The sequence below is a fragment of the Podarcis filfolensis genome (assembly GCF_964270895.1).
Source record: "Podarcis filfolensis genome assembly, chromosome: 17".
NCBI lineage: Eukaryota > Metazoa > Chordata > Lepidosauria > Squamata > Lacertidae > Podarcis > Podarcis filfolensis.
Genome location: NC_139621.1, coordinates 32077828 through 32105400, shown reverse-complemented (window position 1 = coordinate 32105400; position 27573 = coordinate 32077828). Strand labels below are relative to the sequence as shown.

Genomic DNA, 27573 nt, shown 5'->3' with positions numbered 1-27573 from the left:
TTGCTTAGGAAACAACACACACAAAATACAGCCTATTTAAATTATGTGGAAAATGGACAAGGTCTCAATGGCAGAGCAACTGGTACCACATGCACACATTAGCAGAACAAGCAGGGCAAAGACAGGGTGGTCAGTGTCCTCCTTTGGAGAAGACTTGTGTCCATTTGAAGGGCTATCAGAAGGTTAGGATAAGGAGAGGTGGCAGGATAAGGTTAGGATAGGGACGGGTTAAGGACAGATAGCCTTTCTCTGTATGATGTCCTCTGTTTGAATGGCTGTCCATTCCAAATCTGGTTTAAAAGTAAAGGAGGAATGCAGGGGCCCAGGAACTGCCCATCAGCAGCCAGCCCCTTGGCAGAAGACTGAGCACATGCACACAGGCCCTGGTCCTCCCCACTACAGTGAGATGTATTGCATTCCTCTATAAAAAGTATAGGGTGATATCTAACATTAGTCATGCATTAAAATCATGCATCCAGCTAATTCAGACTCAGATTCACTGAAACCAATGGGTCTACTTTGTATGACTCAGTAGGGTAGTAATCATTTTTAAATGTGCATCTATCCAGCATTTGCAAATCAGTCTCCTCTTTCTTTCTTTTTTAAGCCATGTGTCAGTGGCCATTATAAGCAAAGAGGCCAATTTCTGTAATTCAGAGAATCTAGCTGGAGGCTGAAGGGGCAACAAAGTTTAGTGAGCAGGAAGAACTTGTGGAAGGAAGCAGTTCAGACTCCAAGGCTGAAGCAGAGGAGGGGCATCAAGAGACTGATGAGGAATCCAGGGAGTCTCCCTCTCCTGCTGCGACAAGCTCCCCTCCAGCCTTGTCTCCAAGAACGCACAGAATAATGAGGAGAGTGGAACAGAGGCCAAAGATGCTCAGATGCTGTTTGAGACTGGTTGGGAGAGGAGGTGCCTTAGAAGGCAGGGACCTCAGTCCTGACAACTGCTCCACAGGGGCAAGACCTACTGGGAAGTGTCACTGAATTGTTTGTTCATTTCCTTGAATAAAAAGTTGACTGAGCCCTGACAACTGGCCTTGCTTCTTTGTGCTGACCTGCATCTGACTCCATCCCTGGCAGCCTGGCCCTTTGTTTCCCCCCTGATCATGGGAAGTGCAGTTTGACCCTAACTCTGCTTAAAAGGAAGTCCCAGTGATCCGGCCAGTGTGCTTTGGGGGCACAGCTATAACACAGTGGTGGAGTGTGTGTTTTGTAGGGAGGAGGTCACAGATTTCCAGATATGGCTGCTGGAGGAAATCCTTAGAGAGACACTGACAGTCATTGATACAAAGCCAGATGGGAGCACTGGCCTAATTCAGTTATAAGGCAGCTTCCTTTGTTCCTATGCTTAGGGTTGCAGCCATGAAGCTCAATTCCACGGATGAATTGGGTGGGGCTTCCTCCCAAGGAAGCATACACAAGATGGCAGCTTAGGCTTGCAGTCTAGGAGTAGCCACAGTGGCATCATTCATAGAATTGCAGAGTTGGAAGGGACCCCGAGAGTCATCTAGTCCAACACCCCTGCGATGCAGGAATCTCAGCTAAAACATCCATGACAGGTGGACATCCAACCTCTTCTTCAAACCTCCAAGGAAGGAGAGTCCACCACCCTCTTAGAGAGTCTGTTCCACTGCCTAACAGCTCTTACTGTCAGAAGGATCTTCCTGCACTTAGTCAGAAAGGCCTCTATGGGCATATATGGGCATTGTTGGCAACCGATGCCACACAGCTTGGCATTACCCTGGCCCCCTACTCTAAGTAAGTTGATTTGAGAACAACAAAAAACAGGACATAAAAACATGCTTGCTCCTGGCTTATTTTCACTAACTACAGTCAATCCAGAAATCTCTGAGTGTGGATGTCACAGGAAACTGTGGTTAGTTTACATATTTGCTGCACATGCAAACAAAAAATTACACATAACACGGAGCAAAATAACACCGTATTCCGAATCTTGGCAGTCTCTCAGAGTGCACTAATATAAACGCTGAACCAGATGGACCCCTAATGAAACATTTTTCCCCGTGAGAAATCATCTGTCATGTCACTGACATTTTCCTGCCAGGTATGAAAAGAAGAACTATGTACTGAATAGTCATGCAAACAAGCTATCATCTCAAGCAAAACCCTTTCAGTGCAGTCACTTTATATGTAGTTAGGATATCAAGCTAGACAAGTCAAGTGTGGTCTTATCTGGAATACGACCAGCAGTCAGCCCCCATTTTCACATGGGCCAGTGGCTGCTAAAATGTTAAAGGAAAATACTAGTTTACCATCTTATAGATCAGCCTTCTGCTCTCTCTCAGTGGCAATGTTTTCCTTGCACCATGCAAGAAAGAAGTGTACCAAACAAGGCAAATTCCTTTAAAATGAATGATTTTGATTAGGAGAACTTTAAATCTATTGGCAATGGCAAATGGATTGATGACATCATGCGTTACACAACTGTCGTAACAGTGAAATGAAATTTCTTCTGTAATTAGTGGGCCTGTACATCTATTTCAGACACTCCAAACCCTTCTCATGCACCAACCAGGTATTATATTTCAAAGCAATTTTCAAGGGAAAGACGACCAGTATGCTACAAACAGGAGCAATGATTTAAAATTACCTCCCACTTTCTTTCTTTTTAAGCCAACTTTTTTAAAAACAAGCACCCAGGCTTCATTCATTCTATCATAGAATGTTCTCTATACATAGGAATGAGAAGCAACTGCTGTCCTTTCCAACTGTACCCCATATTACTTTTCCAACTGTACAGCCCATTTGCTTTGCTCCATAGAATTCAATGGGGGCCACTGAGATCCAAGCCAGCCCCTCTTCCCATAGCCTTTCCCTTATTTTCCTGTGCAGGTCATGTTCCTGTAGTTTGTAATCCATGAGATTTGGGTGGATTACATTTCCAGAATGTATTAATTTGGAAAGAAAACACTCATTTCCCATCAAAACCCTGAAGTGACCCCATGTCGAAACTAAATACATTTGCACCCACTGTATTAATGCTGCAAGGGACTTTTTTATGTGTCATTATGACAGGTGGTGGAGGGAGCGAGCCGCATTCTAGTGAGTGAGCCTGTCCCTGGCTATGGTGCTGGTGTTAGCCCTCTCACTGGTCAGAGCTGAAGGAGTTAAAGGGCAGAGGAATTAGGAGAGGGAGGCTAGGAAGATGAAACAGGTTTGAAAAGGCAACTGAAACCAGCTCAAGTTAGATTGCTTTTCAAAACTATTGGGATTTTTTTTTAGAGTAAATGAAGGGATTTCACTCTGCTGAAATTCATCATTTACAACTTCAAAAGGGACACAGGTAATTTTAACCTGTGATCTCTGTGGTGGTTGATTTCAAATACTGTGCACATATACCTTAATCAGGTATCTGTCCCTAAAAAGTGTTAGGAGAGGCATTAAATGTTAAATTGAAAGGAAACTGAAGGAAAATAGACAATCAAAGAAGACTTAATCCTAATAACACAGGGACAGTAAATTGTAGACAGATGGTGGACTTTGAGAAAGTACCCCCAAAAAGAGTTTAACCAAGCCAAATTTAAACTGAAAACTCAGAAAAATACCAAGATGGATATTTTAAAGAGATTCGAGAAAATTAAAAAAAACTGAACAGGAAAAGCCAAGAGAAATTGAAGATAAATGAAGGAATGTGAAGGGGTGGGGGGGAATCAAGCTTTATTTACCTTTCAAAATAATTAGTCTTTGGATGAAAAGAAGGAGCACGTGGATATGAAGTCTGCTTAAAGAAGAGGGAAAATAAGTAGGGAAAATAGAAGGCTTTTATTTTAAAAGGCAACTAGAGAAGTCATTTCATGAAGGAAAAGTTTGGGGTTTTTGTTGCTGAAGCTAGAAATGTGTATGTTGAGAGAGAAAAAGCAAAAAAGACAAGGAGAGGACAAAGCCGTTCCTTCTAATTTCATGTGGGCTCAGGTTGCCTTGGAAGGAGAGAAAGACAGGTAAGTTAAAAACTTGCTGAAAAGGCAAATATAGCATTTTGAGGATGAACCTGTTTATGGCGACTGAAGAGTGACTGCTCAGGGACGTGGCAAGTCCGGGATCCTGGGGGAAAGTGCTTTCTCCGAAGGAAGTTCCTGAGAGTGGCTAGAGTGCTGGATTAGGACCTGGGAGACTAGAGTTCAAATCCTCACTCTGCCATGAAGTGCTCTATCTCTCAGCCTAACCTACCTCATAGGGTTGTTGTGAGAACCAAATGAGGAAGCAGACTAGAACATCAACTCCACTAAGCCTTTCCAGCAGAACCTGCAAGATTACGAAAATATATGGGAAATGAAGCTCAGAAGGTAACTATGGAACAGGCTAGGCAAAATTATCCCTGATGCATAACATGGCTCTCTGGTGGTAATAACCAAGGTTTTAGGATTTTATTTTATTTTTGCTAAGCATCTTCTAGGAACAGCTATTTGGCACATAGCTCAGGCAACACAAAGCGGTGACTTTATACAAAGAAAAATTTGGATCCTCCATCACTGAAGGTGATACCAGTTTACCAAAATACCAATTTTAAAACCAGGTCTAGCAGTCAGCTTCCTTTGCCAGTAACTTCCCACCTGGAAACTAGTGCTGCAGTTGAACATAGCAAGTAGCTCAGACAATCTGTTTCCCCCCCATAACTCAGTTATCTTTTTCCGTGCAATGCTTTGTACTGGTCTCTCCTTTTTAATCTCTTCACCTGCTTCATGAAAAAATGACTGTCAAAATGGCACTCTGTGACTGAACCACATCTAGGTGAGTATCCCTTGCTTGACTAGGGAGGAAATATCTAGTCAAAATGGAACTCTGTGATTCCTCATTTGTTTTAAGGTTGCGGCAAGACGATTTGCAACTTGTTACAATAAAGGATTCTTCTGTATATTCCTATCTTAAAATGGAGCTTTCAACTCTGGAATATGTCTCCAATGTGTCTTGAAAGTGGAGGATTCCAGTGGAGGTAGAACAAATGCTTGTAGGTTATAGCGCGGTACTGAAAGGACTGGCCTTTCTAGCAACAATGACAAGATGACATAATAAATGGGAAATGGATGTCAAAAGGTAACTATGCAACAGGGCAGGCAAACCTATCTCCGATACGTCATGTGGCCTATGATTTCATTGACAAATGCGCTAAGGGGGTGGATTAGGCTGTCACCCTGGCGATCAATGGGGTGACAGATGTCGCAGCCAGATTGCCCTTACATCCTCTTCGCCTGTCACTTCTCACTTTGAAGCGACCATCGCAGCTGAAGGAAGGTAACTACCAAGTACTCTTGAATATTCAGAGGCAATGACAGGCTCAAATTCCTCTCAAGTAAACCCTAAACGCTACATCACAATGATAGCAGCAATATATTATGCCTGAAGGACATCTAGGTGAGTATCTCTTGCTTGGCTGGGAAGACAATTTATATTGCATTCTTCTACAACTCTTTGTGCAAAGACTGTTTCAGGTCATAGGAGAAGGACGATCACACCGCCATGAGCTCACTGGAGAGAAGGTAGGTTACTGATGTAGTCATACATAAAATACACAAGTTCCTAAGGAGCTTGCACTTAGCAACATTGGTCATTCAGTCATTCTTTTCAGATGAGCTGGGAACTGAAGACGCCAGGTGGCCGCCATTCCTGTTTCCAAGGGAACTTCTACTGTCAAGATGTCACTGCAGAGAAGGCCTTTTCCTGTGTTGGTCCACAATGAGGTACACTTGCGGGCGGGACAACACTCTTTTGTTCCAGATCTTCTGTTTTACAGACGTCGCAGAGTTCACTGTGTCTGAGGCAGAGCTGTTTTGTTAACTCCCAAGATGCAAAGTGAGTAAGAGCTCTTGATACATCAAGTAAAAACCTGCAGTTATTATTGAGAGAAACTTGCATTTTGATTGTGTAACTTTAGGTAACCTGCTGTTTTTGTTCCTCTGTTTCTGTAGGAGAGAGAAAAGGTGCTGAAGACCCCAGTCTCTTCCAGGTGCATCTCATTGACACCCTCTCTTTACAGTTGTGTCTGAAGAGCCCACAACACTCAGATGAAGCCACCTCTTCCTGCAGAGTCACAGAAGTCATGGTGGACGTATTTTACAAACAAACAAACAAAACAAAAAACTAGAAAAATACCAAGATGGAGATTTTAAAGAGAATCAAGAAAATTAAAAATACTTACGTAACTGGAAAAGCCAAGATAAATGAAGATAAATGAAGGAAGGGGAGAATCAAATATTATTTACCTTTCAAACTGATGAGTCTTTGGATGAAAAGAAGGAGCACATGAAAGGGTACATGAATATGAAGTCCAGTTAAAGAAGAGGGAAAATGAGTAGGGAAAATAGAAGGCTTTTCTTTTAAAAGGCAACTAGAGAAGTCATTTCATGAAGGAAAAGTTGGGGGTTTTTGTTGCTGAAGCTAGAAATGTGCATGTTGAGAGAGAGAAAGCATAGAAGACAAGGAGAGGACAAAGCTGTTCCTTCTAATTTCATGTGGGCTCAGGTTGCCTTGGAAAGAAAGAAAGACAGGAAAGTTAAAAACTTGCTGAAAAGGCAAATAAAGCATTTTGAGGATGAACCTGCTGGTGGCAACTGGAGAGTGACTGCTCAGGGACATGGCAAGTCCAGGATCCTGTGGGAAAGTGCTTTCTCCAAAGGAAGTTCCTGAGAGCGGCTAGAGTGCTGAATTAGGACCTGGGAGACTCGAGTTCAAATCCTCACTCTGCCACAAAGAGCTCTATCTCTCAGCCTAACCTACCTCACAGGGTTGTTGTGAGGATCAAATGAGGAAGCAGACTAGAACATCAACTCCACTAAGCCTTTCCAGCAGAACCGGCAAGATTTTGAAAAGAAATGGGAAATGGAGCTCAAAAGGTAACTATGGAACAGGCCCGGCAAAATTATCCCTGATTCGTAACATGGCTCTCTGGTGGTAATAACCAAGGTTTTAGGATTTTATTTTATTTTTGCTAAGCATCTTCTAGGAACAGCTATTTAGCACATAGCTCAGACAACACAAAGCGGTGACTTTATACAAAGAAAAATTTGGATCCTCCATCACTGAAGGTGATACCAGTTTACCAAAATACCAATTTTAAAACCAGGTCTAGCAGTCAGCTTCTGTTGCACTAACTTCCCACCTGGAAACTAGTGCTGCTGTTGAAGAAAGGTAACTATTAAATACTTTGGACTTTTCAGAGGTGGCGACAGGTGCAAATGTATTCTGATTGAAGGGCTTCTAGGTAAGTGTCTCGTGCTTGGCTTTTTCCACCTGCAATTCTTGTGCTGAGACACTTTAAGGTTGCAGTGAGAGGGATCATCACAGCAGCTTGGGCTCATTGGAGGAAACATACAATATAAATGGAATAACATACAAACCAAGGCAGCCAAGGAGCTTATATGGAGCGATTTTGGTCATTTAATCTTTTTTTTTTTTTAATAGAAGAGCTAAGCAAGTTCCACGTGGTTGCCACCTGAGCTTCCAGCAGTAAGAACCTTATGCAGTCAGGACAGAGTACAGATCCTTTCCTGTGTCACTGCCCAATGAGGTCTATCTGCTGGTGGGAAAACCCTGACTTATTCCTTTGCTCCAGCTCTTGATTTTTACACCCCTCCAAGAGCTCCGTGTATCTAAGGCAGTTGATGCAACTTGAGCTCAGTTCTTGATACATCAAGGAGAACCCTGCAGTAGATGTTTGAGGGACACCTGCATTTTGACTGACCTGCATTAGGTTATCTGCTCTTTCTTCCGACTACTGAGTGATCCTTTTCAGTGCAATGCTTTTGTACTGGTTTCTCCTTTTTAATCTCTTCACCCGTTTAATGAAAAAATGGCAGTCAAAATGGCACTCTGTGACTGAACCACATCTAGGAGAGTATCCCTTGCTTGACTAGGGAGGAAATATCTAGTCAAAATGGAACTCTGTGATTCCTCATTCGTTTTAAAGTTGCGGCAAGATGATTTGCAACCTGTTACGATAAAGGATTCTTCTATATCTTCCCATCTGAAACTGGAGCCTTCAATTCTGGAATATGTCTCCAATGTGTCTTGCAAGTGGAGGATTCCATTGGAGGCAGAATGAATGCTTGTAGGTTATAGAGCAGTACTGAAAGGACTGGCCTTTCCAGCAACAACGACAAGATGACATAATAAATGGGAAACGGACATCAAAAGGTAACTATGCAACAGGGCAGGCAAACCTATCTCCGATACGTCATGTGGCTGTGGTAGCAATGACTCTAAAATCATGGCCTATGATTTCATTGACAAATGCGCTAAGGGGGTGGATTAGGCTGTATCCCTCACCGCTCCGTGTGTGTCCCTCCCAAAGCTGTGCGCTCAGTGGAAGAGGACAAGCATCCCAGGTAGAAGGAGTGTACCATTCTTTGGTCAAGGGTATACAATAACTGTGCTCCCCTGGTGGAACCTCTAAACTTTTTGCTGAGCACCTTCCAAGAACACCATTTAATACATACTGCAGCACCTTACTTGGAAGTGTCTGGAGTCTTGGAAGCTTGACTACCCTACGTTCTCCTCCAAATGGACCCTTGAGCTTGTTTGGAGGTCCTAGCAGTGGGGCGCAGCTATCGTATAGCCTTGACCAAAGAATGGTGCACTTCTTCTATCTGGGATGGTGTCGTGCTCTACCACCGAGTGCACAGCTTCGGGAGGAACACACATGGAGCGGTGAGGGAGGGAGGGGACACCCGCCTAGCCAGCCAGATCAGCCAAATCAACCCTGGCGATCAATGGGGTGACAGATTTCGCAGCCAGATCGCCCTCACATCCTCTTCGCCTGTCACTTCTCACTTTGAAGCAACCATCGCAGCTGAAGGAAGGTAACTATCAAGTACTCTTGTATTTTCAGAGGCAATGACAGGCTCGGATACCTCACAAGTAAACCCTAAACACTACATCACAATGATAGTAGTAATATAGTAATATAGTTCTATGCACTACCACTGATGGACATTTAGGTGAGTATCCCTAGCTTGGCTAGGGAGAAAATCTCTGTTGTGTTCCGTCTGCAACTCTTTGTGCTAAGACTCTTTCAGGTCGGGGTGACTAAGTCGTCAGAAGAGGCCCTATTCTGTGTCACCACATTGAGGCTCACCTGCAAGTAGGAGAAGACTTCTTCTTTTGTTCCAGCTCCTCTTTTCTTCAGGCTACCCAGAGCTCACTGTACCTGAAGTGAGAGTCACCTGCTGTTTTAGGTAAGTTCACATTCCACTACTCAGTGTCCCCCCCCCCATGATAATGTTTTTTGTATTGGTCGCTCCTTTTTCTCATTTTCTTTTCTGCTATTCTCTTCACAGGTCTATCTAAAGAGCTCTTCTTAACATCTTCAGGTTTTCTTTTTCCTGAGAGAACATTCGCAGAATGTTCTCTCAGGTTTTGCTTTTCCCCTTGTTGCATTGCTCAAAAAAAAAGCAAAAGACACTGGTGGTCGGCGCTCCTGGTTGCCAGGACGGGGTTCAAATCCCTGCGGTGTCCATGCTTACTTCCAATGCAACTGCTAACTCTATCTCTCTCTGTCTCTCTATCCCTCTCTATCTCTCTCTGTCTCTCTATCCCTCTCTATCTCTCTCTGTCTCTCTATCCCTCTCTATCCCACACTGGCCAAATAAGAATTGGCTCCTTTTTTCTTAAGCCAACGTATTAGCATGGGAAGGTGGTGACTTCAGTGACTGAGCTTGATTCTTAACTCCACCATAGCACCAAAGGACCATTTCAAGCACCACCTTCAAGGTTTCCAGAACAGGGTTCAAGTCCCTGCGGTGTCCTTGCTAACTTCCAATGCAACCATCTATTTGCTCCTATATCCCTCACTTCCCAAAGTATTAGCATGGGAGTGTTTTTGGGTGGGGATTTCGCTGAATAAGCTTGGTTCTGCAAAGTATACAGTCAAAGCAACATAATTAACAGAAAACTAAAATATTATCTTAAAGATTTCAAAATAAAACATTACAAAGGAGGTCAACTACAGAATAAATATGTAACACAAACAAAGTTAACCACAAAAGAACCCCAAACATTTCAAAAAAGAAAAAAAAACATTGCTAAGTGAAGTCAAATATAAAATGTACATTTAAAACAGCATAATTAGCAAGAGAATAAAATATTATCATAAGCATGACACGGCTGTTTGGCAGGCACAAAAAGATGGGGCAAAAGAATCCAGTAGTTAGGGTTTGTTGTCAGGCATAGCAATGTCCCTCTGGTCTCCCCAAGATCCACTTTGGTAGAGCCGGGTGAGTGTGGGCTCCGCCCCCTAGGCCAGGTGGAAAGGGCCTTCATGACTCACAGCCAGGCGATGTCCCGCTGGTCTCCCCTCAGTGCTAGCTTCAGGGCTCTGCATTCAGACCAGCAAGACTGGGCATTTGCTAAAGATCCCAAAATCCCATGCCCCTATTTCAGCTTTGTACAGAGCATCCAATACAACAGATGCAGCCGAGAGAATTCTCAACTTGCACCTTCCACCTCCTGCAGACCAGGGACATAGGCACTGAGGGTACCATGCCTGAGAGCCCCCCGAATCCTAAGACCACGTGCCCCACTCTTCCAACAGGAAAAAAAACCCCAAAGAAACTGCCCCATCACCCCAACTGTACTTCCTTCATAATTAATAGTTGGGCAAGACTTCATTCTTTAGAAGGAAATGGCAATGAAACTTACAAGATTTTCATTTGCATAAACATGGTTAGAATTGGGCCGCAGCACACTCAAACTCATTTAAAATAATTGTAGGAATAGACTAAATATTTGCAATATATATATATGACACTCTGACACTAGATTCAGAACCGAGAAAAAACACTGGTGCAAAGTTCTTCATGCAGAGCATATTAAAAAAAAAAAATCGACAAAAGGTGTTGATGCGTCTACAATGGGCAAATTCATCAAAAATGCATCTATTAATGGCTGTTAAAATGGAACCTCCATTATCAGAGACCTTAGAACTCCGATGATTTCACTTTCTTGGGCTCCATGATCACTGCAGATGGTGACAGCAGTCACAAAATTAAAAGACACCTGCTTCTTGGGAGAAAAGCAATGACAAACCTAGACAGCATCTTAAAAAGCAGAGACATCACCTTGCCAACAAAGGTCCGTATAGTTAAAGCCATGGTTTTCCCAGTAGTGATGTATGGAAGTGAGAGCTGGACCATAAAGAAGGCTGATCGCCGAAGAATTGATGCTTTTGAAATATGGTGCTGGAGGAGACTCTTGAGAGTCCCATGGACTGCAAGAAGATCAAACCTATCCATTCTGAAGGAAATCAGCCCTGAGTGCTCACTGGAAGGACAGATCCTGAAGCTGAGGCTCCAAGACTTTGGCCACCTCATGAGAAGAGAAGACTCCCTGGAAAAGACCCTGATGTTGGGAAAGATGGAGGCCACAAGGAGAAGGGGACGACAGCCCTTTGGTAGGCCCCATGACCCTTAATTTCATCAAATCTGACCCTCTTTGTAAAAAAATTTGGACACTACTGCAATAGGGGATTGCTCTCTTCATCTTGCTCTGCTGTGAACTTCTAATTCCCAGAGTAATATAGCTGACAACTGTTGAAGGCAAAGAGCTGCACAGGATGGACCTTTCACCTGAACTAGCATAGGCTGCTTTTATGTGGTCAACTGCATAGCATATTAGTACATTCCAGTAGGGGGCTCCAAGGTTACAGGAAACAGTTGCTGCCCCCGCCAGAATGCCAAAGGGTCCTTTCACAACACCCAGTAGGAGGACTCCAAATACTGCAGACTTTGGAGGGACACAGGGGGCACCATATGCTTAAGAGCCATTATGTGTAGCCTAGCAACATTCCTATGTGAAACAACAGCCTCTGCACCCCGCCATCACACCAGAATCCTGATTTAACTTTTCAAAAATGTTATAAACCCATGCTGCTGATGTTTATCATTTTTATTGTGCTTAACAAGAGCTTTGCATTCTCTGTCTCAAGGACAGGCTACAAGTCGTATGTCACTCAGTTCTGCTGTTGCTGTTCTTCTTCTTTATAAACAAAAGGCAGCTTCCAAAGGAGGGCATTTGAGTGGAGAAGTGGCCTGGGGCTGTGCTTTACACTTCCACTATCCCACAGACTCTCTGCTTCAAATTGAAGAACCCCCATTTAGACTCATTTTGAACCTTCTGGGGAACCAACCCTCAAGGGGAGAAATTTGGAGTTGAGAGGCTGCAGGCAGGGAAAGGGTTAAAAACCAACAGCAGCACCCCTCCCACTGCTTCTCTGATCAAAACCACCCCACCTGAATCTGGTGTTTTTTTCGGGAAGAATGGAACAGGGGAACAGTTACCAGTATTTGCATGTAATGTCTCATAAAGGCATACCTCAGCAGTAACATCTTAATAACCCTCAACATGGGTCTATTATACCTGCAGGTAGTCATGGAACAGGGACCCTCCTTCCGTGGATTCCAAAGCAGACTCACCTGATTTGACCTGAAGGAGCGTCTCCACCCCCATCGTTCTGCCTGGACGCTGAGATCGAGCGCCGAGGGCCTTCTGACGGTTCCCTCATTGCGAGAAGCAAAGCTACAGGGAACCAGGCAGAGGGCCTTCTCGGTAGTGGCGCCTACCCTGTGGAATGCCCTCCCACCAGATGTTGAAGAGAAAAAGAACTACCAGACTTTTAGAAGACATCTGAAGGCAGCCCTGTTTAGGGAGGCTTTTAATGTTTAACAGACTATTGTATCTTGTAGGGTATAAATAAATTATTATTATTATTATTATTATTATTATTATTATTATTATTTCTCATATTGCACATGAAGTGATGGAAAATGGAAGGAGGAAGGAGGAGTTTAGGCTCCTGAGGCTAAATTTTGATTTGCAAACCATGGTTTGTAGCAAGCTAACACCTAGTCTGCACATGCAGGTGCAAAATGCGTTTCTTTAGCTCTCTCTTGGCGGTAGGAGTGGAGGAAGTGAATATAGTTCGTTACTCACAGCAAGTGATTAAAATAGAGGGTGTCTAGCTCTATTTCAACTGCACTGTTCTCAGAACATTTGGGGAGCCAGTGCCTGTTTATTTAAGTTCCTAAATTAAGTATCATAGCACTAGATATATATATATACAGTGGTACCTTGGGTTAAGTACTTAATTCATTCCGGAGGTCCCTTCTTAACCTGAAACTGTTCTTAACCTGAAGCAGCACTTTAGCTAATGGGGGCTGCCGCTGTGCCATTGTCGCACGATTTCTGTTCTCATCCCGAAGCAAAGTTCTTAACCTGAGGTAATATTTCTGGGTTAGCGGAGTCTGTAACCTGAAGCGTATGTAACCCAAGGTACCACTGTATATCTATATATATTCATGACTGGCAACTATTGCAGATGCGCTGCCTCCCTACTTATTTCCAGCCACGTCATCTTTTCATTTAACAAATATTTTAAAAGCTCTCTCCCTCCACCCGTTGTGTTAAGGCGTACAGCAGACATGGGGACCCTTTGGCCGCCAGATGCTGCTGAACTACAAATCCCATCACCCTTGTTCAGTGGCCATGCTTGCTGTGGCTGATGGCAGCTGCAGTTCAGTAACATTTGGAGGGCAAAAGGGTCCCCACCCTTGGTGTACAGCACTCACTGCAGGTATTGGATAAACAATATTGCGACATTGAGAGCAACTAAATTATCCACCCTTCCCTTTTTGTGCAGTGATTATTATAGGGAGTGTCGCAACTGTTTTCTTCGAGATTGCTGCCAATTAATAGTATAGCATTGTGAAGCTATGAGGTAATGCTGTATTTAAATAGGAAAGAAACCAGAACAAAAGGATTTGACATTCCATACGGCATTTGCAATTCTGAATAAAAAGTATGCTAGTTTGATTTATATCAGTGGTATCTGTCGTCTTCCGTTTGTTTGAGGTGAGAGTTAGAGAGGCAATTCTTTCCCATAAAGGTTTCTGGCACAACCTCACGTTTTATCCTAGAAGAGGCACTTCTGACAGGTCAGAAGAAACCAGGGATGCTTCCCAAATTCTCAGCTGAATTTCCCCTTGTATTCTAGAGCTTCAGATTACCTGGTCACATTCCCAAAGTGAAACCAAGGCTCCATTGTTCTATTTTTCATTTCTGAATTTTGTTCAGTACAAACTCAGTATTTGCAACAGTTCCTTCCTGTCTTTTCCCCTTTTCTGCATTACAAGTTTGAATATATGCAAAAAAGGGAAACATTACTGTATGTGGTGTGATATTAAGATTATTTCTGTGTGACATTAACCAACATGCAATGGTGCACATTCAAATCGGTAAATGTGTTTAGACATAATTTTTGTTGTAATAACATTGTAAAATGAAAAATTGGGAAAATAAAATATTTTTCTAAAAACAAATCAGTAAGTGTGTGTGCGCATGCGCGCATGCACACACACACACGGATTCTTTATGCAATCAAGATTCTTTTTGCAACAAGGAAAGGGATGGGAAAATGCAGTGGAAACAGAATGATGGCATTTGCTTCCATGCCATGTCATCTAGGCTCCCTGAAAAAAACCCAACACCCCTCTTTCTACTAGTCATGGAAAAGGGATGATAATCATAATAAAACCAGGAAGAGGCTGTAAGTAGTTCCCTGCCCACTCCTGCTCTGAAATTGAAACAACTTGATTTGTACACTGCAATGCCAGGGGTTCCATACACTCCTTGTGAGCACAGAAACTCCAGTGCACATATACGGAGTCCTTGCAAGAGCAGGTATCCCTACTTTCTCAGGAGAGAATGGAAGCTCTTTGCTTTCAAAAGTCTGCACATGGATCCACCTTCTCCATTGACTGCAATTATTGCAGTGATTGCCCAATGCAAAAGAAGTTCTGTGTGAACATCGTGGACTCAAGAAGCTTTAGATGGATACAGGGTACTGTATCTAGTAACTATTTTTAAATAAGGGGTTTTCCTTATGGCTATGTTGAATGTTTTATGTAGAGATGAGACTTGGGTGGCTGAGAACAACCAAATAATCTGATGGTGAGATCTAGCAAATGTTGGTTTAATGGTCTTGCTGAAGGCCACCTAGTGGCTTGAGGGAAGAGCTGAAGTTGAGTCTCCTGCTTCCTAGCTAGTCCAGCACCAGTCCATGCAGTGTATAACTCCACAACAAATCAGGTTTTTGTTTGTTTTACATGTGACGTAAATGAAATTTTTTCCATCATGCTGTATGGTGCTCCCAGTCCTAAAGGTTTTGCAATCCCAGTTTTCTCAAACCGTTCAGAGGCCAACTCCCTACACTTGTAGGCATATGTCACACAGCTAAAGGAGCACAGGAGTGTTGCTATGTACATGTTTGCAACTCAACTTACCAAGGAAGAAAGGAAAAGGAAACTTTGAATCACTGCAGACTACAAACGGCGTTTGAAACTTCCTCTTCCATTTCAAAATCAGCTGTCCATTGAGCTTGGGAAATGACTGAGAAAGCCTCAACAGACGGATAGAGCTAATGGTGCAATTTGCTGGTCTCCAAATTAAGAGAGCAAATGCGATTCATGGAGCAGATGTATGAAAAGTGGGCGATAAAATCAGTAAGGTTGATCCTAGGATGAAGGGAGGTATAGAAATTCAACAAACAACAACAACAACAACAATTCTGACCCCAATCCCTGGCTGAAATCATATCCCTGGGGCAGGCAGGTCAGTGGCATAGAAAGAGCCAAGTAGTCTCACTTAACAACAAGCTGCCAGACTAAAGGCATAAAGCTGATTCTTATAAAATGGCAGTTGTACAGGATGGGCTCATTACGATCACTGGTTCCCAGTACTAGGAAAATTCTGAGATGCAATGGTAGTGTCCCAATTCCCATTTATAAACAGCAGCCACCAAGGCATGAACCCGTGCCTGTGAGAGAACATCAATTCACTTTGCATTAAAAAGCTAATTTACCTAATCTGCACTATCCAAAACAATGCGTAAACCGAAACACAGCCATCCTTTAATAGCCACACTTCTCTAAATGTTGCAACACAGTTCTCTGGCCAAGTAACAAATACAAAAATGCATATGCTGGGATAAGATTTGCATGTAAATGCATACATTACAGAAAATAATGTTAAAGCACATTATGCTAGGGGAAATTGCTTTGCAGAAATGCGGATGTTAGGCAAAATTGCCCACAAAAATATCTCGGTGAGAAAAATTCACACTAAGACGCTGATGAATTTTCATGAGGACTTAAAACCCTACGAAACACCACAAACTGCTGTGCAAATGTGGAGAACTGGGCTTAGGACTGGAAAAACGAGTAACTGGAAAAGCCAAAATTGACAGATTGACCCATCCCTAACCACCCAGATTCTGTAGGTTTGATACAATCACTTAAAAGTGGGGAGAAAGTAGAATTGAAATTATGGGTGGTAGTCAACTAAGTTTTACTCAGAGCAGACCTGCTTAAATTAAAGGACATACCGTAGTCAAGTGAATTAATTAATTTCCCCACCCCAAATTCCCTTCCTCTCTAGGAATGTTGCTCAGATCATGTTTAACCCTTTGAAAGGAAGGCCAAGAAGCACTGACACCCCCCATGGGCGCTCAGAGCAGGAGGGAAGGTGCTTGGTGTGGGATGCTCCTGCCTACCCCAATGAGATGCACAAGTCGGTGGCCCTGCTGAGGGTTTTCTCATGCCATTCTGCTCCTTGCAACACTGGAGCCTCAATCCCACCTGGTTTCAGATGCATGAGGCTCCAGCAAAGCCCTCTCCACCCAACTTATATCTGGACCTCCATCAGGAGCATGAGGCATGTGTGCGTCTTACTGCAAATGAATCAATGAGCAGTGTAAGTGGGGTGCAGGCAGCCAAGCTGCGTGTGAGAGAGATGCCTCTGTTTTCCTTCTGCTGTCAACAAAGGCTTAAGGCCACTTGGTTCCATCAACTCATCCCCTTTAAAAGCATAATTCAGAATGGCAGCCTGCACAACTACTAAGGAAAGCTCAATAAAATTCAAAACAGTAACAGTTAATGGCACATTTCTTCGAAACCCAATTAAAACATTTTAATTAATTAAACAAAATGGATTAGGTTGATCAAGTGATACCAGCTTTAAAATTACAATTTTATACACATTATATCTCCTAATGCTGTAAAAAAATGCATACTTTTTTCCACTTGTTATAAGTTATGTTTGCTACAGTGGTACCTCAGGTTACATATGCTTCAGGTTACAGACTCTGCTAACCCAGAAATAGTTCTTCAGGTTAAGAACTTTGCTTCAGGATAAGAACAGAAATCGTGCTCCAGTGGCGCGGCGGCAGCGGGAGGCCCCATTAGCTAAAGTGGTGCTTCAGGTTAAGAACAGTTTCAGGTTAAGAACAGACCTCCGGAACGAATTAAGTACCGTACTTAACCCGAGGTACCACTGTATTTTGTTGTGTAAATTATGCTGGAAATCAATAAAAAAATCATTTTAAAAAACTTTTGTATTCAAATAATATATTGTCTACTTTTTATGCCCTTCAAGAACAAATGTGCTTAGGTGTGTGTCTGAGCATGTATGCTCATGCACATGTGTATGCAAACAGGTGGGGAGGGGTGCTGAGCTAAGTCTTTGACCCAGGTGAGGAAAAGCATGGTTTCGCCCCTGAAAGCGTTTACACAACATTTTCAGCTTAATTATGACTTGGTTGTTTCTAGTAAACACATAACACACTTATATGGATATTGCCCCAATTTAGAAGAGGTTGAGTCTATGCCCTCCACAGAAAACCTGCTCTGGATCCTGTTCATTCTCTACTTATTTCTTTTTTTAGGAAAGTGAACACAGGACTGTATCTCGGTCCATTGCAACCAGCATAAAGAGTGTTAAGCATGCAAAAATCACATTCTCCCCCATAGATCTTGGTGACATCAGTGAAATACTGCAGATCACATCCATTCCATACATTTAAATCACATTTATAGCACTTTAACCGTCATAGCCTCAATCGAACAAGGATCTTTTTTGGGGTGTTTGTGAAAGACATATACATTAAATGCATGGTATGGAGGTGACCTCAGTGTCCTTGGATGAGTCAGCCATAAAATACAAATCTGAACAGGCAGATCAAAACATAAACATTGGTATATGTAGTGAAAATACTAAATAAGAGCAGAAGAAGTCAACATATTTCTGTTGCAGTCCTATATAAATATTTATGGGAGTTCACATCAGAAGTAGTAAAAGTCTCGCTGGGGCTAATTTCCAGGTTGCTGCCCAAGTCACAATGAGGACAATTTAAAAAATAACAGTGCAGTTATGAATTAAAATGCGCAGGAACATTTTAATCATCTTCAGTTAAATCAAATACAACAGATGTTATCTTTAGGTTTGTTAACGGAAAAATCTGAGGGCTCGCTTGGACAAAAACAAAGACACCAACCAGGATAACTTGGAGCAAAACAGCATCCTGTAGGCTTGGCCTTTATTGAATACTGTCGTGACAGGACTCCCACCCACAACAAGATGAAGCAAAATGGAAGCCCAGAACGAAAGAAGACCCCAACTTTTATTAGTTACTAATCCCCCAAACTACACCCCTAAGACTACATCACAACTACATCACGAAAAGGAGGGGTTGAGGGAGGAGTTGTGGTGGTAACCTGAGTGTCCTGTCACCTGGCTGGTTCCTCCTTTCCCCCCTCCCCATGAGTACTTTCCAGGTGACAAAGGGGAGCTTGCAGTTTCCTGCCCCCAGAGGGAAGAGCTGATCATTGTCCTTTGTTCCAGTCTGTGCTGAATCTACTCCCATATGCAAGTCCTTTGTGATCTTGATGGTCTTCTGTCTAGGACCATCAGGGTTGGCATAGCAACTGGGCAGGGCTCCTGTGTATGTACTGGTATGCTCAGGGGATTATGGCTGCCCTGTATCAAACCTTCCCCATTTTGTAGTCCTTCCTTCATGGAGTAAAATAAAAGTGGAACAGTGCAGATCCGATGTATGGTTGATTTTCTATGAATTTATAACAGAAGCGTAGCGTATGTAGTGTGTATGTGTGTACAGTTTGTATAAACTGAATGATTGGGGGGGGGCGGTTCCTGCGACAGGTTGAATAAATGTACCATCCTGGAATTACATCCCCACTGAGTTAGCTGATGTGTCTCTGTTCCATCTTAACCCTCCCTCAGACAGCTGTTGCAAAGGTTTCAGAATTGCTCTCCCATCCTTTTGAGACAGCAAGTTCTATACACATTTTTCCCCCAATGAAAAAATAACAATTGACCCATTCGTACTGTACAATTATTCCCAAAGGCTTTCATTAGTGTTCTGAGATATCTGCATGTTTAAAATGGCAACAGTTAATTTTATTACGGTAATTTAAAAGTTGGTTTTAAACAGGGGTTCATCACCTGCCACATTTACAAAAGTTAATAATTTGGATTCATAACTTGTGATAGTAATGATGTCTTCTTTTGTTTATAGGTAAATCGGTAGTTATGGCATAGACTAGCAGTACACAAACAGAGCAGGAGCAGGTTCCCATATCGTTAGGAAAAGAACCAAATAAAGCAAATCTGGCTGTTCTCCTGGCAAACAGAATAAAACCATAAAGTTTCAACATTGACAGAAGCTGAGATTGTTTTAAACTGTCCACAAAGCTATAAATTATTCAGACTGTGATAAGAGTTACGAGTTTGTTCCCAACTTCTTGGTACTGCTAACATTTGAGACCTACAGACTTCAATCATCTCTCAGTGAACCAAAGGTGTTTTGCAGTTTACCCTTGAAGTCACAAACTTCCTGCAGAGATAACAAACATACTGACCTTCCTGCATTCTCTAACCTTTGAATTTTTAAAAAATGGATTCAAATACTGATCAAAGTCACATGACACCAACAAAAGGAAGCATGCTGTATTTTAATTGAGACAAATTCTGCAGATACCTAAGGCTGGAACTGGACACATCAAAAAAGTGTTTCAGGAAAATGCATTGTAAACTCTATTACGGGAAATCACGTTTGCGAAAGACAGGACTCCACAGCACCATCTGGTGTCAGAGTGTTATAACGCATATAAAACGCTTTTTCTTTACTAATGTAGCTGAGTCCCAAGACAACTCCCAGTGACGTATCCACGACCTGACCTCAAACAATGTTCTGCTGTCCTGACCCATTGCTACTGAGGTCTCTTTCTCTTCTTAGGCCTTCATAATAGTCCCAAAGTATACTAACGATACTTGAAAAACAGAAGTGACAAAAGTAGGCCTTGGCTGTGGCACAATCAAACTTATAAAAAACAAACTCCCTTTGAAAATCATGCTGAACTTCTCTTTAAGATGCAATTTAAGTGGAATTCCTAGAGTGCAACAGGTGCAAAATGGTTATGTGAGGTCTCACAAAGAACAACAGAATAATCCATATAAATCTTGTTTATTTATTGAGAAGGTCAATATACTCTGTTTTTCCTTAACAAGACTAAGGTGCCTAACATCAAAAGTTAAACAATAACTTACAACACAGTCCTAGCCACATCCACACAGAGAAATAATTCCTGTTGTATTCAATGCTGCTTACTCCCAGATAAATGAGGTTAGGATCGCAGCCTTAACCCTTTTCAAAACAACAGTAAAAAAAATGCAAGAAATACAATTTCAAAAATGCACAGGAAAAACAGCAAGAAAAAATATGTTAAAAACATGAGCCGTCAAAAATAATTTAACCAAAGCACCTAAAACTTCAAAAAGGAAGGAACCATTTATGTATGAGGTCAATCTAGGTACAGCTGTCAATCCTGATTTATGATTAGGCTCTTCATGGTTTCCTGTGCTCTTCTGTCTCTTGCAATTTATCTACTCCAAGGAAACCCTGGCTAGCTTAGATTTCATCATGAAATAGTCTTCACCGATTGACATATTCATCCCAGCAGAGCCAGTTCCTGCCCCCAGCAATGCAGTGTTTTCAAAGTATTAGGAACCATGCAATATTATGTGAGGAGGAAGAAGGGGAGCATAAAGAAGGTTTCATGCAGTGAGCTGCCACTCAAACTCAGTAACACTCTTCCAAGCTGCAGTAGAAAACTGGGCAAGTGGAAATTGGTCGCAAGCTGTAGTTGAAATGCAGGATTAAATAGAAACAAAAAGTTAGGAGACACCAGAGGATGGCTGATGCCAGCACATCTGCCAGTTAGGCAACTGCTCAGGACACATTCTGGGTCTTGGGGTCCAGCCCCCTTCTCAGGGTCTCCAGGGGAAAGAGTAAAAACTCAGTGAGAAGGTGGGTGGGTGGGAATAATTATGACTGATGCTATCTCTGAGACTTCAAGGTTAAATTAAATGTGACATTTAAATATGTTATACAGTTACATTTCTGATAGGCTGTGAAGAGCACACCATGTAGCCGGTAAGGAATCAGTAAGATCTGGAACGCCTTATTGTGAGTCGTGCAATGCAGAGCATTTGAATGTGGTTCCACAGGAAATGAAGCCTGCATGCTTTCTCCTACCACCATGAGAAATACCATAGGTGCCCTTGTTCTGCCCATCCCTAATTATAGCCTGAATGGAGGATGCAGCAAGCAAAGCATCCACATCTCCTCATGCTTGGTCCTGAAGCAGATTGCAAAGATGCTATTTCAGCCCAGAAAGTAAAGAGATCCAAGCTTCATCTAACATGAGGAAGAATGGAAAACACAATGGCCCTATAGGTGATTTGAAGCTTCCATGAAGCCGTAAGTCACTGACTTCCATGCCTCCATATTGCTCCCTATAGGCCGCTGAAGAGTAATGCTGCTACCTGCCTCCACAGTTACCTTGCCTCACACAAACCTATGTCCAGCATTCTAGTTAGGGTCGGCACAAGACATTTCGACACCTGAGGCAAACCACAAAATGGTGCCCCCTTCCCCACCAGAAAAGAAGGGGTGAATGGAGATGTCAGGAACAAGGGGAGAATAAAGATCTACATTGGGATGTGCTGCCCCTGTGGATCCTACCACCTGAGGTAGTTGCCTCATCTTGCCACATAGGTGGGCTGGCCCTGACTCTAGTGGCTGTTCTAGTGAAATATAATATGCTCCAAGACTCTCCCCAAGGGCTCCAGGCCAGGGGAAGATAATTTTCTTCAGTTTGAGGGCCACATTTCCACAGTGGACTTCAAGTTGGTAGCTGTTTCTATAGCTGGAATAGAAACAGCTACCAACTTGAAGTCCACTGTGGAAATGTGGCCCTCAAACTGAAGAAAATTACCGTATTTTTCGCACCATAGGACGCACTTTTTCCCCTCCAAAAATGAAGGGGAAATGTGTGTGCGTCCTATGGTGCGAATGCAGGCTTTCGCTGAAGCCTGGAGAGTGAGAGAGGTCGGTGCGCACCGACCCCTCACGCTCTCCAGGCTTCGCACACCTCTCTACAAGCAGCGGGAGCCCAGCGCTGGGCTCCCGCTGCTTGCGGAGACTTGCCTGCATGCCGAAGCCTGCGCGCGCTGAACTCAGCGCGTCCAGGCTTCGCGGACCTCTTCGCAAGCAGCGGGAGCGCTCCCGCTGCTTGCGGAGAGTTGCCAGCATACCGAAGCCTGCGCGCGCTGAGATCAGCGCGCCCAGGCTTCGCGGACCTCTCCGCAAACAGCGGGAGCGGTCCCGCTGCTTGCGGAGAGTTGCCAGCATGCCGAAGCCTGCGCGCGCTGAGATCAGCGCGCCCAGGCTTCGCGGACCTCTCCGCAAACAGCGGGAGCGGTCCCGCTGCTTGCGGAGAGTTGCCAGCATGCCGAAGCCTGCGCGCGCTGAGATCAGCGCGCCCAGGCTTCGCGGACCTCTCCGCAAACAGCGGGAGCGGTCCCGCTGCTTGCGGAGGGTTGCCAGCATGCCGAAGCCTGCGCGCGCTGAGATCAGCGCGCCCAGGCTTCGCGGACCTCTCCGCAAGCAGTGGGAGCGCTCCCACGGCTTGCAGAGAGCTGCCTGTTTGGGGGCTGGGGTCGGGGGAAGCTCGAGCTTCCCCCGCCCCAGCCCCGCGCCTGGGGGGGAAATAATTTTCCCCCTTTATTTCCCCCCAAAAAAACTGGGTGCGCCCTATGGTCCGGTGCGCCCTATGGTGCGAAAAATACGGTATCTTCCCCTGGCCTGGAGCCCTTGGGGAGAGTCTTGGAGCATATTATATTTCACTAGAACAGCTACTAGAGTCAGGGCCAGCCCACCTATGTGGCAAGATGAGGAAACTACCTCAGGTGGCTTCCCCACTTGGAAGAGGGCAGTTTTCTGAGGCTGAGAAGTAAGCCACATTTACCTCTACTGCCATATGGTAGACACAGTTATGTACTCTCACTTATGTTTGGTCTTGTTCCTCACAAGATTTGCCCCAACTGTGCTCCAGTCATCATCTGCTTCACCACCCAGAAAACCAAGGTCAGTTAGAAGCAATTGTGCCAATGGGCCTGTCCACAGTGAGGCAAGGATCTTGACCAGAGCTGGTTAGCTGCCCCCTCTCAAATATTCAGGAATCCCTCAGGCTATCTTAATGGGTTCTACCAGTCTTGCAGGAGGAGTCAGTAGCAGCCAATCCCAACCAGGGAAGGGAACTGTACCAATCTTGTGAGGTACAGTTTCCCATGTGCTTTGTTCATTTTTTAAAAAAATTCACCCATTAGACACAGAGTGCAAATCAGAAAGTGAGAACATCTGTGGATTAGCGGCTCTCTGCCCAAACTGCTTAAAGTATGCAGTTATAAGATAACCTGGCAGGCCTTACATAAATATTAGCCGGTGCAGTCTGTCCTTAGGCTGCCGTCCTCCTGTGTTGAAATCATGTCAGCTGCTATCGATTGCAAAGTTCATGATCAATGACTCTGCTCAGAACCTGTAAACATGGGTTGAGCAATCTAGCATTTAAAATAATTATACCTGCCACCATACCTTGTCATTATGAAATTTTCTCAGGTGCCTGATTCTTCTAGATGCAAGTGCAATGGCTTCTTTGCCCTTCTGGAATGTTCCTTGCCAGTATGCTGTTCAAATGCGTGCACACATGAGTATGAGGAGAACTACTGAATCAGACTGAGGGGCCATCTCATCAAGTATCCTCTTTCTTACAGTGGCCTGCCAGTAGCCTCTAGGGCACCCACAAACAGACATGAAGAGGAATACTGCCTTTGAATCTGGAGGGCTCATTTACTGTGGTGGGTAACAGCCACCGAGAAACACATCCTCCATGAATTTTGCAATAATTACGTTGCTCTTAATCCTTATAACCTGTCCAGAGGACTTAAGCTATATATAACCTATATAAACTATGTAAATAAGTAGCATTTGTCTATCCCCACCGCCCTTTAAAGCCAGCCAGGGTTACCGGCCATCAGCACATCTTGCAGCAAGGCGTTCCATAAATTAGTTGGGCATGGTGGGCAATATGAGTGTTGGCGTTTGGCATATAGGTTGCAAGGGAATGCAGAAACAAATAGCCTGGTGAGACTGGTGGTTAAAAGAATAAACTGAAGGCTTATTGCTCCTGGCAAGCAAAGCCATTCCGAGCTTCCATATGGTCGTGATGGGGTTATGAGGTTAGCAAAATGGAGGAGATAAGGAAGAGGAGAAGCACACTGTACATGACAGCAGGTGGTTACTTAACAAGGAATCAGCAAGGGAAGAATAGGTTGCCTTTCTGTCTGTCGCCCCCAGCTGGTTGCAAGTGTTGTTGCTTTGCTCCCAAGAGAAAGAGAAAAATGTCTTCCTCTACAATTTCTCAGCAAAAAAAAAGCATGTTTCTATAGCCGTTTACCACACCCCTCCTATACTGGAAACTGTGATGCCATTCACATGATGATGACCCTTTCTTCGACCTTACTGTAACACAGTTGGCCGTGCCAGATTAAGATACCCTCCACTGCACTAGGAGTTACTGTGGCATTCTACGCAGCCACCAACTGCCCAAGTCAAAAGCACAATCTGACACAAGAATGATGGTACGCCACTCCTGCCAGGGGCCCTGGCAACCAAATTGCAGCCTTCCAGTAACAATATAATTCAACTGAGAATGCCCTACCCAGTCAGGAGGGCATGGACGGCATCAATCAAAACACAGCAATGTCAAGATTGGAACACTGAGCTCACTCAGCCTATTCACTGGGACTCTGCAAGCGCTTTATGGCCCAGGATATTTCACCACTTGAGGCAAACCAGAAAATGCTGCCCCCCTGCTGCCCCCACCTTCTCTTCTGCACACCCACCCCCCACCCATGCTGAAGGCGGCAGGGGAGTAAAATGGAACCAATAATAATGTAACAGGCCTTCAATAACTGGCAGCAAAATTTTATCAAGACATAGCATGTAAGGAAAAGTGGACAGAAGCAGAAATGGCTGAAGGAACCATAGATGGGGTCAGCGGCGGAGCATATGCCCATGCTGCTGAGGGCGGGCACGCTCCTGAGGGGGGCATGGCGTGTTCCCAAGGGGGGCGTGGCGTAGAGGGTGCCCTCCCAGGCGTGAGATAGCCGCTTGGGTGCCTGGAGCGGCGTGTGTGCCCTGCAGCCGGGGGCAGAGCGAGCCGCCCATGTCAGAAATTCGGCGTGCCACCCGCCCGCAACTTCTAAGCCTCCCCCAAGCTGTCAAAACGAAGGGGGAAGGGGGAAATGTCACTGGCAAAGCAGTGCAGCTCCCCCTTACCCCAACGGCTCGGGGTAGGCCTGGGAGTCATGGGCAGGCGGCGCCCAAAATGCCACCCCCCTCAGTGAGGGCACCCCCACTGCCCCCCTTCCTACACCCCTGGATGGGGTTCCCAAGCAATTTCCTAGTCGTAGAATCACAGAATGGAATTGTAGAGTTGGAAGGGATCCCAAAGCTCCTCTAGTCCAGCGCCCCGCAATGAAGGAATCTCAGCTAAAGCATCCATGGCAGACAGCCATCCAACCTCTGCTTAAAAACCTCCAAGGAAGGAGAGTCCACAGGACCTGCGTAGATTCAGGAAAACTGTCATTCCCCAGAGGACCATCTTATTCATGATGAGCTCAACATTAAAGCATTTACCTGGGGTGTAGCCACCACCTGATTCAGCACTTAGATGTAACTGTACTCTCCACAGGTATCCAAAAATAGAAGGTTATGGCAAAACCTGCAGACATCTTAAGTTTCATCTTAAGGACAGATAAGTGTGAGAGCTCTGACCTCACTTTATTGACATTCTGAGCAGGCCCACTGAAACTAAACCTGGAAAGTTCCAAAGTGTGAGGTAATAGAATTAAAAAAAAAAAAAGTGTGTTTGAATGCTCAGTATTAAGTGTCATTTGGTTTCCAGCAAAGAGCCAATGACCGGGAACAAAGAGCACAGAAGCCTGAAGATGAGACCCTTTTAAAGGGTAGCCATTTTTAGCCATACTCTATAGTCATAATTCCTTGCCCTGACAACCTGTGATGATAGGTGATTTGGGGGGGGGGGATCAAACAAACAAACAAGCAAGCAAGCAAGCAAGCAAGCAAGCAAGCAAGCAAATAAATAAATAAATAAATAGATAGTTTCACAAACCTGGTTGTCCCAAGACTTTTTGCTCCCTGAGGCAAAGGACAAGATGGCGTCCCCACCAAACCATTCTTGACAGGATTGTTGGTTTGATCTTACTTCCACGCTGCGAATGGAATAGCATCGTCCGCTATACCTGAGGGCAGCAGGGTAGTTTAAAAGGGGTACATGCCAGGCCATGTGCCAGACACAGCTCTGGTCTCCAACAGAGGGGAATAGTTGTGGGCTTACGGCCACTGGCCCCCTCATGCGCCACAGCATCTGCCGCCTGAGGTAATTGCCTCAGTCTGCCTAATGGTAGGGCCAGCCCTGTGCCCAATTCACTTTTGGTTGTGAGTAGGGGCCACAAATATTGACTATAGTTAAGCCAAAACATGATGGCAAGGTTACTATATTTTCTGTTGAGAGCTGCCCTGTTATCTTTGGAATTAAGGGTGGTATGATAAACAAACAAACAAAGTGCTTGTATGGGTAATATGGGCCTGCCTTTGGAAACTGTTCAAGGGAACCAGTTCTTCTTCTTCTTTGGCGATCACATTTACCTCAGAATAGAAGCCACTAGGCTGCTCACTAGGAGCACCCATTTTGAATGCATCTCACCAGAGTTTAAATGGTTGTACTGCCTTCTTGTCTGCTCCCAGTCACAATTCAAAGTGTTGCTGCTCACTTTTAAATCCCTGCATGGCTTTTGGACCTGGGTACCTGAGGGATCCACACATTTCAAACTCAATACTGGGCTAGGTTCAAGGTTCATGTATGAATATATGAAGCCCTGACCCCTTTATATATCCCAGCTCAATTACTGAGGTAATCTGGAGGAGCTTCGTTAGTTATACACATACATACCGTCCATTTCGGATCGGAAACCCGGGTGAGTCACGTGACCCACACCACAATTTCACCCCGGAAAAAAGTGGACAAGAGCACAACACCCAAAATGGCTGCCTTGATCTCATGCGAAAAAATGAGTTGTCATTTCCCACCCCCCCAGGACACTTGACAGGTATGTACATATTTCTGGCCTGATCCATCAGGCCTCTTATGTGCTAAGAGTATTATTGATATTCAGGCATCTCTTGAAGACCAACAGGCCTGTTCATTTGTTTTAACTCAAAAGATGAGCCAGCCCTTTTTAATGATTGTTTTGTTTTTATGGTGTTTTATACTTGTATTTTATTCTGCC

At 44.2% G+C, this 27573-nt stretch overlaps 1 protein-coding gene and 1 long non-coding RNA gene across 4 annotated transcripts in view; one reads left to right on the top strand and one right to left on the bottom strand.

Moving 5' to 3' along the window:
* TRPV6 (transient receptor potential cation channel subfamily V member 6) overlaps positions 1–27373 on the bottom strand; it is a 122107-nt gene extending 94734 nt beyond the window's left edge. The window contains exon 1 of one of the 3 annotated variants that reach the window (XM_083593249.1): positions 27237–27373. In XM_083593249.1, coding sequence (XP_083449375.1) covers positions 27237–27346 — 110 coding nt within the window. In that variant the 5' untranslated portion in view covers positions 27347–27373. Of the gene's footprint in view, positions 1–9088; positions 9234–27232 lie in introns of those variants that run through there. The other 2 variants (XM_083593250.1, XM_083593251.1) reach the window with 2 other exon arrangements.
* LOC310753091 lies at positions 5104–6409 on the top strand. Its single transcript, XR_014543172.1, has 2 exons — positions 5104–5808; positions 5925–6409. It is a non-coding gene; the product is annotated as an uncharacterized lncRNA (long non-coding RNA).
* Positions 27374–27573: the final 200 nt, after the last annotated feature.